This window comes from Chelonoidis abingdonii, chromosome 4 (assembly GCF_003597395.2).
Source record: "Chelonoidis abingdonii isolate Lonesome George chromosome 4, CheloAbing_2.0, whole genome shotgun sequence".
NCBI lineage: Eukaryota > Metazoa > Chordata > Testudines > Testudinidae > Chelonoidis > Chelonoidis abingdonii.
In genome coordinates this window covers 152,706,913-152,720,284 of record NC_133772.1, presented here as the reverse complement: position 1 = coordinate 152,720,284, position 13,372 = coordinate 152,706,913, and the positions used below count along the sequence as shown (strand labels likewise).

Below are 13,372 nucleotides of genomic sequence, written 5' to 3'. Positions count from 1 at the left end.
AGGGGGCGGGGGCCGGCTGGGGGCGCCGCGCGGGCCGGGCTCAGGGGCCCGAGGCGGGGGAGGCTCCGTAGGGCCGGTTTTCCCAGGTCCTAGCTGGGGGCTCTGTGGGTCGGGGGCTCTGGCCCGGGGTCGTGCCTCGGGTTCCCTGCAGCGCCCCGGGGGCGGGGTGGGGAGCAGAGCCTGGTCTCCCCGCCCTGCGCGTGAGGTGACCTGGGGATTTGCTTTTAACGCGGTGACAGGGTTGGTTCGCTTGTATTGGGAGCCGGTGCTAAGCCCTGGCAGGGTGTGGAGGTGGATGTGTCATGCGAACCGTGTCCCAACGTACCTAGGGGACAAGCCACACTACAGTTCCCTGCACTAGAGGTTGCTGACCTAGTTATTGCCTCCTGCTCGGTGCAATTTATCCCACTACAAGTACTATAAAAAGGAGGCGCCTCAAAGTACAAACACTATATGCAACCTATACAGAGTCATCCATCAAAGCTGCTGTTTGTGCGCACAGCAAAGTGGCATGAAACGAATGCCACCCTTGGGATGACATGAAATATCGCACAAAGGAATTCAGTTAATGCGGCAGCATGCTGTATTACATCAGGGGGCGTTTTGGTAACCAGTTGATTTGTTGCTTAGTAGCTGATCATAAAAATAGTATCTATACTAATTAGTGCTGTGTTCTTACATAGCATGTAAAAAGCAAAGAGGTTCAGTCTAAACTTTGTTCAGCTATATATATAATGTAATAGTACAAAAAATACAGTGTTTTTTGATTGCCTGAAAAACATCTATTAAGCTTATAAATGCTTATTAAAATGTATGTAAACTTGGGCAGAAGGATACCTCATTGAGGAAAGCCTTTGGCGAGCCTATTTCCTTTCAGTATGCCTTTAGTTCAGATCACATGAGATGTAATACTTAAACTTTTGTAAGCTGTTTGAGTTAATTCTAAAATCAGATTGTCATGCAATACTAACATGCAATATTATGTACAAGTTAAATAGATTAATTGGCTAATTCATGTACGGGAAGATTCCCCGCCGACAAATTTGATCATAGATTAGTGGGGTTCTGCTGGGTTTGGGACTAGGCCTGATACAGCAACATTTCCATCAATGATTTGGAAGTCACACTGATAAAATTTGCAGATTGGCAAAGTGTTAAATAATGAGCACTGAGTACTCATGCAGTGTGACTTGGCAGCCTCTGCCTGTTAAAACAAAATGGGTTTCAGTACATCTGTATGTGGAGTTGTACATCTAGGAATAAGGAATGCAGGCCATACTGTAGGATGGGGGGGGGGGGGGGGTCTGAAGTCTGGAAAGCTGTGACTTTAAAAGGATTTAAGGTGTCTTAGTGGACAAGCACCTGTATATGAGCTCCCAGTGCAGTGGTGTGGCAATATGGAGGTGATTTTACCTCTGTATACATAGTCATCCTATTCCATGTGTTAATCCCATCAAATGTGGACAGCACCTCAAATCTTCTTCCTCCACGTTCTCTGATGCAGTAATTAAGGCTGTGAATCTCTCATGGGAGTCACAGATTCCTTGACTTTCCATGAACTCTGTGATTTCTGCAGTGGTTGGCCCCGGGGGCCGCATGAGCAGCTCGGGCAGCCCCTGGGCCAGCCATATCGGCTGTGGCTGGCTGGGGCAGTCTCAGGCCACCGCACTTCCCTCTGCCCCAGCAGTAGCAGGAGTTTGCATGTGGAAGGGGGCTCAGGGCTGAGGCAGGGGGTTGAGCTAGGGTGCGGTGAGGGCTCTGGGCAGTGCTTATCTGGGGGGTGCTCCTGGAAGTAGCAACATGTTCCTCCCTCAGCTCCTAGGCGGAGGCTTGGCCAGGTGGCTCTGCATGCTGCCTCCTGCAGGTACCGCTCCCATTGGCTGCAGTTCCCAGACATGTCACTGCTTTCGGGGAGCTTGGTGGGGAGCCTGGCAACCCACCTCTTCTCCACCAGCACTCCCGCCCCCCACCTCCCAAGTTTTAGTTAGGGGCATATAGTACAAGTCAAGGACAGGCAACAAAAATGATTAGGGGTATAGAATGGCTTCCATATGAGGAGAGAGAAATAAAAGTGGGACTTTTCAGCTTGGAAAAGAGGCGACTAAGAGGGGATATGATAGAGGTCTATAAAATCATGAGTTTTATAGAGAAAATAAATGAGGCCAGGTCTACACTACGGGCGGAAATCGATTTTAGATACGCAATTTCAGCTACGAGAATAGCGTAGCTGAAATCGAATCTCTAAAATCGATTTACTCACCCGTTTTCACCGCGCGGGATCGATGTCCGCGGCTCGCCATGTCGATTCCGGAACTCCGTTGGTTTTGGTGGAGTTCCGGAATCGATATAAGCGTGCTCAGGGATCGATATATCCCGTCTAGATTAGATGCGATATATCGATCCCCGAGCAATCGATTTTAACGCGCCAATACGGCGCGTAGTCTAGACGTGGCCTGAGTGTTGTTTACTCCTCATAATACAAGAACAAGGGGCCACCAAATGAAATTAGTAGGTAGCAGGTTTAAAAAAAAACACAAAGTATTTTTTCATGCAATGTACTGTCAACCTCTGGAACTCCTTGCCAGAGGAGTTGTGAAGGCCAGTACTATAACGGGGTTCAAAAGGGAGCCCAATAGATTCATGGAGGATAGGTCTATCAATGGCTATTAGCCAGGATGGGGAGGAATGGCATCCCTAGCCTCTGTTTGCCAGAAGCTGGGATTGGGTGACAGGTGACAGGGCATGGATCACTTGATGATAACCTGTCTGTTCTTTCCCTTTGGGGCACCTGCCATTGGCCACTGTCAGAGGACAGGATACTGGGCTTGATGGACCTTTGGTCTGACCCAGTATGGCCCAGTATGTTCTTACGAATTTACGTTTATTGCCCATGATCTGTCCATGACTTTTACTAAAAATACACATTACTAAAATATAGTCTTAGCCATAATCCTCTGTCACACCGTATGCTAACCCAGGGGTCAGCAACCTTTCAGAAGTGGTGTGCTGAGTCTTCATTTATTCACTCTAATGTAAGGTTTTGTGTGCCAGTAATACATTTTAACGTTTTTGAAGGTCCCTTTCTATAAGTCTAATATATAAACTATTGTTGTATGTAAAGTAAATAAAGTTTTTAAAATGTTTAAGGAGCTTCACTTAAAATTAAATTAAAATGCAGAGCCCCCCTGGACCGGTGGCCAGCATCTGGGCAGTGTGAGTGCCACTGAAAATCAGCTCACGTGCAGCCTTCGGCTCACGTGCAGCCTTCGGCACCCGTGTCATAGGTTGCCTACCTCTGTGCTAACCTGCCTTTGTGTATAACATCCCACCACTTTTTGGGTTGGCATCTCTTTTTCCTTTATGCTTTATCTGTTGGACTCTCTTACCCACATAGTTATCAGGACTCTGCTTTACATGACCAAACCATATTTTTTTCATTTATGGGTATTATTTCAAGTGCCTCTCTAACGTACATGTTCTTCACATGGCCTTTCCTCCTTACACCACGTACTCACCTCAACATTTCCTTTTCTGTGGTACAGATCACTTGCTCATGTTTCTTCTTTGTTGCCTAACACTCAGGCTTGGCCTACACTAGAAAATTAGGTTGATTTAGCTATGGCGGTCCAGGGTGTGAAAAAATCCACATCCCTGAGCGGGATAGTTAAGATGACCGAAGTCCCCATGTACAGACCACTAGGTTGATGAAAGAAGTCTTCCATTGACCTGGCTACCACCTCTGAGGAGGTGGATTATCTACACCAACCCTCTTGTCAGTGTAGGTATTATCTACACTATTGCATTTTAAGTGTGGAAGAGCCCTCAATACCATACACTAAAACTGGATAGACCACTGTTTTACAGTTATTTCCCTTTTAATCTTCTTTCTCTCTCTCTTTGAGCCAGGCATTTATTATCCGAGCTATAATTTCCCCATTTTCCCTGATTCTGTAAACCATATACTCGAAACATGTCATTTTCAGTAATGTTTGCCCGTCTAGTTTCAAGGATAATTCTTCAGTGTTCATGTTACTGAAGTTTATATACCATATACTTTCTTTCCTCTGTTTATTTTGAGCCTGTCTCTCTCCAACACATCTCTCAATTTATCAGGATCCTCTTCTGGACTTTCTGCAAACAACTTGCACCAAAATTCTCTGCATTTTTTGTGAAGTATCCAGGATGAGCATAAACAAGAAAGGGCTCAATAATGGAAAACCGTGTACATCTCTGATATTCATCTCTTAAAAGTACATTGAAAAATGAGAGGTACAGAAAAGAGCCACAAATTATTTCAGGGCCAGAGAAAATGCCTTACAGTGAGAGACGTAAACAGTTCTGTTTAGATGATGAAAAGGAGATTAAAAGGTGACTTGACTAGAGTGTAAATACCTTCAAGGGGAGAAAATATCAGGTACTACAGCGCTCTTTAATCTAGTGGAGAAAGGCATAACAAGAGCCAATGGCTGGACGCTGAAGCCAGAAATACCAAGAGGAGGTGATGGATTCTCCATCTCTTGATGCCTTTAGATCAAGGATGGACATATTTCTGGAGAATATGCTTAAGCCGTCCCCAAGTTACTAGGCTCAATACAGGGGTAACGGTGAAAATGAATGGCTTGTGATGCATAGTTCAGCCCTTATCTAATGGTCCCTTCTGTCCTTAAACCCTCTGAATCTGAGAATAGAAGATATGTAATGCTAAGAGAGTGAAAGAATAAAAGTGCGCTGAGGCAACAAACCGAAATCCCAGCAGGAAGGAAAAGGAATATGAAAAGAGAAGTTTTGAGAAATTTACATACCCAAATAGTTCAGGCTCCTACGGGAAATACTCTTATTTTGATTTAAGGTGAAGTAAACTTAGTTCTTGAGTTGTAAATAATTGATACCAAGGACCATGTGTGTTTATGGCATTTGCCCTGCCATTCCTTATGCCTGTCTTGGAAATAGCTGGCAATTAGTTCCAGATAAAATTTAAAAATCCTACAAAGCCCTTTTTTCTGTTCAAGACCAGTTGTGGTGCCACAAGGACAGAGAGAATCAAATCTCTGTAGCTAGTTAATGACCTAATTATTAGTGCATCTCCTCCACATGTATTTATAGTCCTATAGTGAAGAATGATTGTGCGGGTCAGACTGAATGATATATTGGTGTGGAGAGGTACTGGAAAAAGTGGCAGGGCTTCTCGTAAAGCATGAAGTATAGAAAAAGAATGGCTAATAGATCACCAGCACTGAATGTTAGGACTAGCTGAGTGATGTTGCAGGGAGAGAGCAGCAGGGGGATTGGACATGATTTGAGCAGAGTTCATAATTCAGAAAAGTCAGTGTAAATGTTACTTGTGACTTCAGGAGTATGTAGTCCAGTTGTTGGTTATGCTGTGGAAGAGGGGCTAGTGGATGGAATTGGAGGCTGCTGGAATATTTGCCCTATTTCATCTCTGGATCTAGCAGGCCCTCTTCTTATCCTGGATGCTGGGGGAAGAGGGAGGTGGTGGCATCTAGGATCAGAATCTTTTCACAGGCCATTCTGACAGCTCCATCTCCCTTCCCCTGATTCACCCTGTTGTGGCTGTATGTGTAGGTGGAGGCTGCTGAGGCTTGGTGTGTCAGAGCAGCTGGATGTGTTGGAGCAGGGCATGGAGCTGGCAGGGAGGGTGTTTCCAGAGGCAGGGGTCTTTATAAGACAGAATTTCCTTTGTCTTGCCACAAATGGAGGGAAGTGTGACTTGGGTTTTATTTCTTTCAGTTTTGTAATCATCCCCACTCCCTGATAAACTCTTAAACTAGAATAACTCCTTTCCCCCTTATAGCCAAAAAGCAGCATTGGAAATAGAGTACTTCATCTCCCAAATTCTTGCGCAAAACCCATGTCCGTTAAATTAATTGGCTTCATTTTTGTTCTCTGTAAGTGATAGCACTTGTGTAATGGTTTTCTAGGAAATGTATAGCAAACTAGCTAGTTTCAACAGGAAAATGAGATTCCATTTACTGTTAACCACCACCTCCTTTTCATAAAATGAAATCAGCATCTTGTTTGCCACGAATCCATGTAATTTTGAGCACATGGCTAGTAGTGACTTTAAAATGGAATTACTGGGTGTTGCTGAATAAAAATATTTTCCACTTCTGAGTCTAACTAGCTGTAGAGACTAGATGGATGAGGTAATATCTTTTATTGAACCAGCTTCTGTTGGTGAGAGACCAGCTTTTGAGCCACACAGCTCTTCTTCAGGCATATGAAAGGTACTCACAGTATTTCAGCTAAACACAAGGTGGAAAAGATTGTTCAGCATAAATAGTTAACATATTCTAAGGGACCGTTCAAGGTAGAGTGGTCTCTCACCAACAGAAGTTGCTCCAATAAAAAATATTACCTCACCCTCCTTGTCTCTCTAATATCCTGGAACCAACATGGCTACAGCTCCACTGCATCTGACTAGTTGTAGGCATATATGGAGAGTATCAAGAAAAAAAATAATCAAATGAGGCATTTACAAATTGACCTGGCATTTTGCCTATTGAGACTTCTTAATTGAAGCATACCCACCATACTGGTCACATGAATGGTCCATCTATCCCAGTATCCTGTCTCTGACAATGGCCATTGCCAAATGCTTCAGAAGGAATGAACAGAACAGGGACCTTTAGATTGATCCATACACTGTAATCCAGCCTCTGACAGCTGGAGGCTTAGCATCATGTGGTTGCATCCCTGACTATCTTGCTAATAGCCATTGATGGACCTGTCCTCCACAAACTTATTTAATTCTTTCTTGAACCCAGTTATACTCTTGACCTTTCTAAAATTACATGGCAACAAGTTCCAGAGGTTGACTCTGCACTCCGTGAAGAAGTACTTCCTTTTGTTTGTTTTAACCCTGCTGTCTATTTAATTGGGTGACCTCTTGTGTCATATAAATGGGTAATAACACTTCCCTATTCACTTTCTCATACTATTCATGATTGTCTAGACCTCTGTCATATCCCTCCTTTTTCATCTCTTCTAAGATGAACAGTCCCAGTCTTTGTAATCTATTATTTTCTTTGTAATCTCTCCTCAGATGGGAGATATGGGCAGTGGGAATTGAATGTGCTTTCCCTTTCCAAATTCACTGCCCTTTGTCTTTTTTTTCTATAATAAGTCATGAGTATCTATTCCTGAGCTGGCTTTGTGGTCTGTTTTCTTCTGTTCCCTTATGTTTTATACTCTTAACTCCTGCCCTAGAAAAGCTTTACACTTTCCCTACTTTCCTCACAAATCTCCTCTTCTCTTCAGGCCAGAATAGATGATAAAATGCTTCCTTCTGGCCTTAAGCTCTGTCCATCAGTCCCTCCAGCCTACCTCATGCCTATCTATGCACCATAGGGCTTAGAAGTTAATTGGAGATCTAATGGCCTGAAGATTAAATCTACTAGCCAGAGATTGATACAAAGGCCAGGTCTGCACTACAGACTTTTGCACCTCCACTTCTTTACGCCTCCCTCTAGCCTTCCGGCCACAGTGATAAATGGCCATCTGCTACCCATTCTATTCCTCAAGTTTTCTGGTAGCTACAAAGTATCTCCACTGCTCTGCACCTCCTTTGTTTGTGTCTCAATGAATAGCTCCAGGGCCAAGATTTGCCATCCCTCAATTTGCCCAAGCAGAAGACTGAAACTGGTTTAATTCAGCTTGCTGCTGCCCATTCTGTTCCAAATAGGAACAGGAAAAATGACAAGATATGTCAGTTTTCACCCTGCTGCAGTTTGGGAAAGTTCTGAGCAGCAGTAGACAATGGAATGGTTTGTCTTTAGAGTCACTAAGACAGCATCTGTTCAGTCAGTTCACATTTTGAAGGCTGTCTTCACAAATTTAATATGACTTAAAATGAGAGTTTAGATTCTGCAGAAACTGAGGGCAGTTGCCTGGGGCAGCTTCCCATAAGCACATGCAATTTTTAAGCTCTGGTTATATGGTGCAGTTGCAGGATAGGTAGGTCCCATCTACCATGTTATGACTGGTTCCCTGGTGTGCTGGAAATGTAATGTAAACAGAGGCCCTACTAAAACTATCTCTTCACCCATGAGAGCACTACTTTAATCCGCTCTGGCAACAGATGGATATCTGTTCAGCTCTGAATCCTAAAAACAAAGCCATGGTTGGGGAAATGCCGACATCTAGTAGAGTAGAACTGCTGTGTGCACTGAATCTAGACAAATAAGCAGGAATTAGCTTCCTTACAAGCTCCTGCCTGAAACACTTTGTGAATTGCTTTCAACTAACTTCATTTTTATTTTTTTATTTTTTTTTCCCAGTAAAATGTCTGGAGCTGATGACTTTTCGGTAAGTAATCGCTTGGCCAAGCAACTTCATTCTGAATTCCAGACAGTTAAGAAAAAATGGAGAGGTGATTCTTCTGGTGCTGCAGTTCTGGTATTAGCTCTGGAGTGAATAGAGCAATCCAGAGGGCTAAATGTACTAAACTGTCAGATGGTCTCCTTGGGACTTTCAGGTCTGAGATTAGTATTGAAAAGTAATTCCAACATGCTGCCTTCAAGGTAGTTATGTACAAGATGCTTAAAGACCCTTCTCTCTGGGTTGCACTGAAAAGTTTTCTTATTGTCACATACGGTATCTCTCCTTTTGTCTTCTGACGTGCTATAGCTATGAAACAGAATAGCTTCACTTTAGAATAAAAGTTGAGGTATTCAGAAGAGAGAAGCTGTATGAAATTAAGCACAACCATGCAGGAGCTAATATAGCTTTACCTAACGATGATGTTCATACTTAGTAAATGTAATGGATTGCCATGCACAGTTAGTGATTACAATAGCAGGCAGTTTGCAGTCTCACTGGTGCTTTATTTTCTAGTTGGCAGATGCTTTACCAGATCATTCCCCTGCTAAAACCTCCAAAGTGAGCAATACAAAATCTGGTCAACAAACTGGTCAGCCAACGCAAGGCTGGCCAGCTTCCAATCCTTGGAATACCCCAAGTGCTCCACCTGCAGGGCCATCTGGATTGCCACCAAGTACAACCTCCTCCAGTGTGCCATTCGGACCTCCCCCAACAGGAATGTATCCTTCAATGCCACCTGGACCGCCTGCTCCATTTCCACCTCCTCCTACTGGACCATCTTGCCCTCCTCCTGGTGGTCCATATCCACCCCCATCTGTGCCAGGTCCTGTCCCACCAGGGCAATATCCTCCACCAAATATGCCCTTTCCAGAGCTTCCAAGACCATATGGTGGTCCAACAGAGCCAGCTGCACCTCCGGCTCCTGTTGGGCCATGGGGATCCATGCCTTCTGGAGCATGGGGAGCAACAATGGGAGGGCAATATCCTACACCTAGTATGCCATATCCACCCCCTGGGCCATATGCCACTCCTACCCAGACACCTGGGGCTGCACCTACAGTACCGTGGGGTACTGTCCCACCTGGAACATGGGGACCTTCACCACCTGGTCCATTTCCTCCACCCACTGGATCATATCCGGCTCCAGGACTATATCCTACACCCCCTAATCCTTTTCAAGTGCCATCTGGTCCTGCTGGTACTCCATCAATGCCTGGTGGTCACCACGTGAGTATTTAAATTGTACTGTGTTGAACAATTCCAAAATTAATCACACACAAGTGCTGATGTTGGGCAGTGGAAAGACCACTTAATAAAATGGTATGGACTGTTAGAACTGCTATGTGTATTTTCCAGGCAACAGTTTAATGGGAAATTAGCAGACTAGTGGAGTTAAAAAGTATGGGAATGCTCAGTTTAGGCAGTTAACTCAAATTTGAAATACTGTTAAGCCTGAGAAGTATGACAATAGTCTTTAGGGTTGTATTTTATTGGCCTGTCAAAAATACTTCCATTTTAGGCATTGCTTTGATTTGTTTTCTAAGCATGAACATGCAGCTAGAACCCCTTGCTTAAATGAGAGAATGGAAGGAATTATTTTTATAGAGACTAGAATCAAAGGTGATGTCCACTCTAGCACTTTTGTGAGTAAAACTTATGTCAGCCAGGTGTGGGGAAAAAACACCCCCCTGACTGACATAGGTTTCGCTGACATAAGCATTGGTGTGGACAGTGCCATGTTGGCGGGAGATGCTCTCCCACTGACACAGCTTACTGGAGGTGGTTTAATTATGCTAACTGGAGAGCTCTCTCCTGTTGGTCTCTAGTGTAGACATAGCCTTAGATTGTAGAACTACCTGTAAAAAAACAAAACAAACCACCATAGTAACAATTGACTTGTACACTTAAATTTGTCCTGGTCTTTCATTGAGACATTTGCTTAGTGCTGATTTGAGGATGTATTGTCTTGCTAAAGCCGTAAATTGACCTTGAATTTCATTTTTTAATTTTTACAGCCTTACCGTTGAATTCATGCTGGGCAACAAAGTACTGTAGCTTTCCACCTTCATCCACTATTTACAGAGATTTAAAAAATTTGGTTTCAGTAACTTTTGGAATTGTGAAAAGTACTCACCTCTTGTACGTACTTCTGAGGTATGAAGGAGCAATCTGCATTAATTTAACTTGCTCATATGCTGGCATCTTTTGGTTTATTAAAGTGAATTAGGATGAGCAGACAAAGTCAAGTCCAGTGGTTCTTACTCAAGGCAGAGCTTCCTTTTGCGGGGATAAAGGAATTGCCATGTGAGTAAGGATTACAGGATCAGGCCTACAGTCTTACTAAAAAGTTAAAGCATTCACTGACATTTAATGTTTAAGTTTTGATACCGGACTTGTGGGGGTCACTAAATGGATGGATAGTCATATTTTGTCTATTTTCAGGTTATTCCAAGATATCAGTAAAAACAACGTATTTTGAGATTTCTTTGTGAAATCTCAATATTTTAAACATGCTACAGTAATTCAACATACTAAAGAGAAATGGAGCATGTGAATTTGAAGGTGTTCTCAGCATTTATACAAATATACACTCAAGCACAATTTCTCTCATTCTGGGACTACAGCGGAGTGGCCATAGGCCAAAGTACTTAGTCTAACTTGTAGGCACACCTGTTCACATTCTCAAACAGGCATTTATGTGCAAATCAATAGCTGGGTGTGCAGTTCAATTAACTTAAATTCACAGATGTGAGGTTTGTGCATGAAAATGAGGGCATAATTTTTGCCAGCCCAAAGTTAGTAGTGGTGACTGGAAGTTTGGCTTGTTCTCTACATGAAGATAAACTGATTCCCACTGGGAGATAATCCTGTCTCTTAACTTGGGTTCTGTCCATCTGAAACTTGGCTTTGTGGCCAAGCTGTGTAAACTCTGCAGAACTTTTATTCAGCATCCTTGGAAATTAAGCCTGAGTTTAAAGTAGTCCAGTGGCAAAAAGCTGCTTTGGGCCTTCCACATAGTCCTATCACCTGGATAGATCCTTAGACTCCATCTCCCTTCTGCCATAGTTTGAAAATGAGCCAGTCTTATGTCAGAGCTCCAATGAACATAATAATTGGGTAGTCCCTTTGTTGATAGCTAGATGTATGTTGTACCTCGCTGAATGACATGATCTGATTTGGTTTTAATTGAATGACTAGAATTCTGTGTAACTGCCTTTCATCGGAAGGGTCACTGCTATCAATTTCATTCCCCTGACAGAGACTCTTTATGGAATTATCATACTGGTAGTTTTGCATTACCAAGACACATTCTTCGCTGAGACTTGGGCTTTTTTAATTCATTATGGTACTTTGATTACCTGGACTTTCTGTGACCATGCAGAACTTATTTTATCCCAACCTGGGAAATCTTAATTTAGCCTCTGTTGGTGGAATTAAAAAACTGAATTAGTAATACTGATAGATTAGTAATACATCGGCTCATTAGGAAATCCCTTTTCGTAGTGGAACTGTGAAATCATAGTAACTTTCTCTTCCCTCTCTTACTACGGACTTTTGCATGCAGAGTAGTGGACCTCTAAAAATAAACTGACTGGCCTGGTAGTGATGTTGGATACATAGCCATAGTCTCCATGGCAGTTGCAAGAACCCTGAAATAAATTTTACAGAATAATGCAGTCTGTGAAGGAGCTGTGGCCACTCTAGCACATTGACATGAGGTCTAATAAATAGCCAAGGTAGGTGTGTGTGTGTGTGTGTACTAGGAAGATGATAGTGGAACTGAACACAACAAATTAAGATTTGTCCCTAATATTCAACATAAATCAGTGTCTTTGAACACTGGAAATCAGAACCAGAAGAAATATTTTTAAATAGGATATTTCATAAATTAAGTGTAGAATGCTATTCCCATAGAACGTAGACTTCAAAAATTCATTGTTGAATTGACTTAAATTTCTCCAAGACTGATACGACTTCTGCACGTGACTATAGCAAACATGCTTTGTTGCATCTGGTCAAGTGCATTTGACATGTACGGCCTTAGTCTGTAAATTGATCTAAGGAAAACATAAATTATTTAAAAGAATTGATCCTATAGTCACAATGTGGGTTGAATGTGCACTGGTCTGGATCTGTTTGCAGGGGAAGGGACCAGATGTAGAAAATACAAAGTTAACATATCAAAATATTTTTTTAAATGGGGTTTTCCAAAAGTAAATAAAATAAATGTCTGGGTTCTTCCTGGAATAGGCAGGATTTATTACTGGAAAGGTTAGGCTAAAATTCAGATACATATGGGACACACTTTCAGTGTATATTCATATTTCTTGAAGTCAAGAAAACTGTTTCATATCCCCTTTGTTTTGTGAGTAAGGGTCCTTGCATAGCAGTGAAAGGGTTTATCTGTTAATGTATTGTGTAAAAACTCAAGTTGTCACTATATGCTGCGTAGTAACTTTATCACATGTAATGTCAAGTGTGAGCAACTTCTGGCCTGAAGCTTTTGCAATGGAATTTGTACATTTCTATGCATCATTTAAGTTAAATTGCTGAGAAGTTTGTTTTGACTTGTGCTTTGAGATTGGCCTACTGCATTTGTTTACAATATGAAATATAAGCAATCACATCTTTAAAGTATAGACTATCACCTGCTGCTGTATTTTCTTTAGATGAGACAAATATTGCTGTATGATAGTGAAAAGCTATAAATACAGGATTTGATATTTTTTGAAAATGCTGTCACTTTTGTATAAGATTAGACATTAAACGTATTTTCAAGACTGATGTTTTTCTGTCTTTCAATTCCTGTTTTTACCCACCTTTGCCACACTTCAAAGCACAGATTTCGTATTGATTCTGAATAGCAAAAACAGGACTTCCGTGAGTGAGGAATTTTTAAAAAGGGCTCCAGAGGTGATCCTGGCAATTACAGGCTGGTAAGCCTGACTTCAGTATTAGGTAAACTGTTTGAAACTATAGTAAAGAACAAAATTGTCAGACACAGAGATGAACATAATTTGTTGAGGAAGAG

General features: G+C 42.3%; 1 protein-coding gene across 1 annotated transcript; it reads left to right on the top strand.

Moving 5' to 3' along the window:
- Positions 1 to 8,220: 8,220 nt before the first annotated feature.
- On the top strand, positions 8,221 to 13,125 carry MAPK1IP1L (mitogen-activated protein kinase 1 interacting protein 1 like). The gene is made up of 3 exons (XM_032770361.2): positions 8,221 to 8,325; positions 8,854 to 9,567; positions 10,356 to 13,125. Exons 1-3 carry the CDS (start codon positions 8,302 to 8,304, stop codon positions 10,365 to 10,367), a joined length of 750 nt encoding a protein of 249 aa, XP_032626252.1. The 5' UTR covers positions 8,221 to 8,301; the 3' UTR covers positions 10,368 to 13,125.
- The last annotated feature ends 247 nt before the right edge of the window (positions 13,126 to 13,372 follow it).

Coding starts and splice junctions, on each gene's coding strand:
- MAPK1IP1L (XM_032770361.2), top strand. CDS start 8,302: ATGTCTGGAGCTGATGACTTTTCG. Junction 8,326..8,853: donor CTGGAGCTGATGACTTTTCG/GTAAGTAATCGC, acceptor TTTATTTTCTAG/TTGGCAGATGCTTTACCAGA.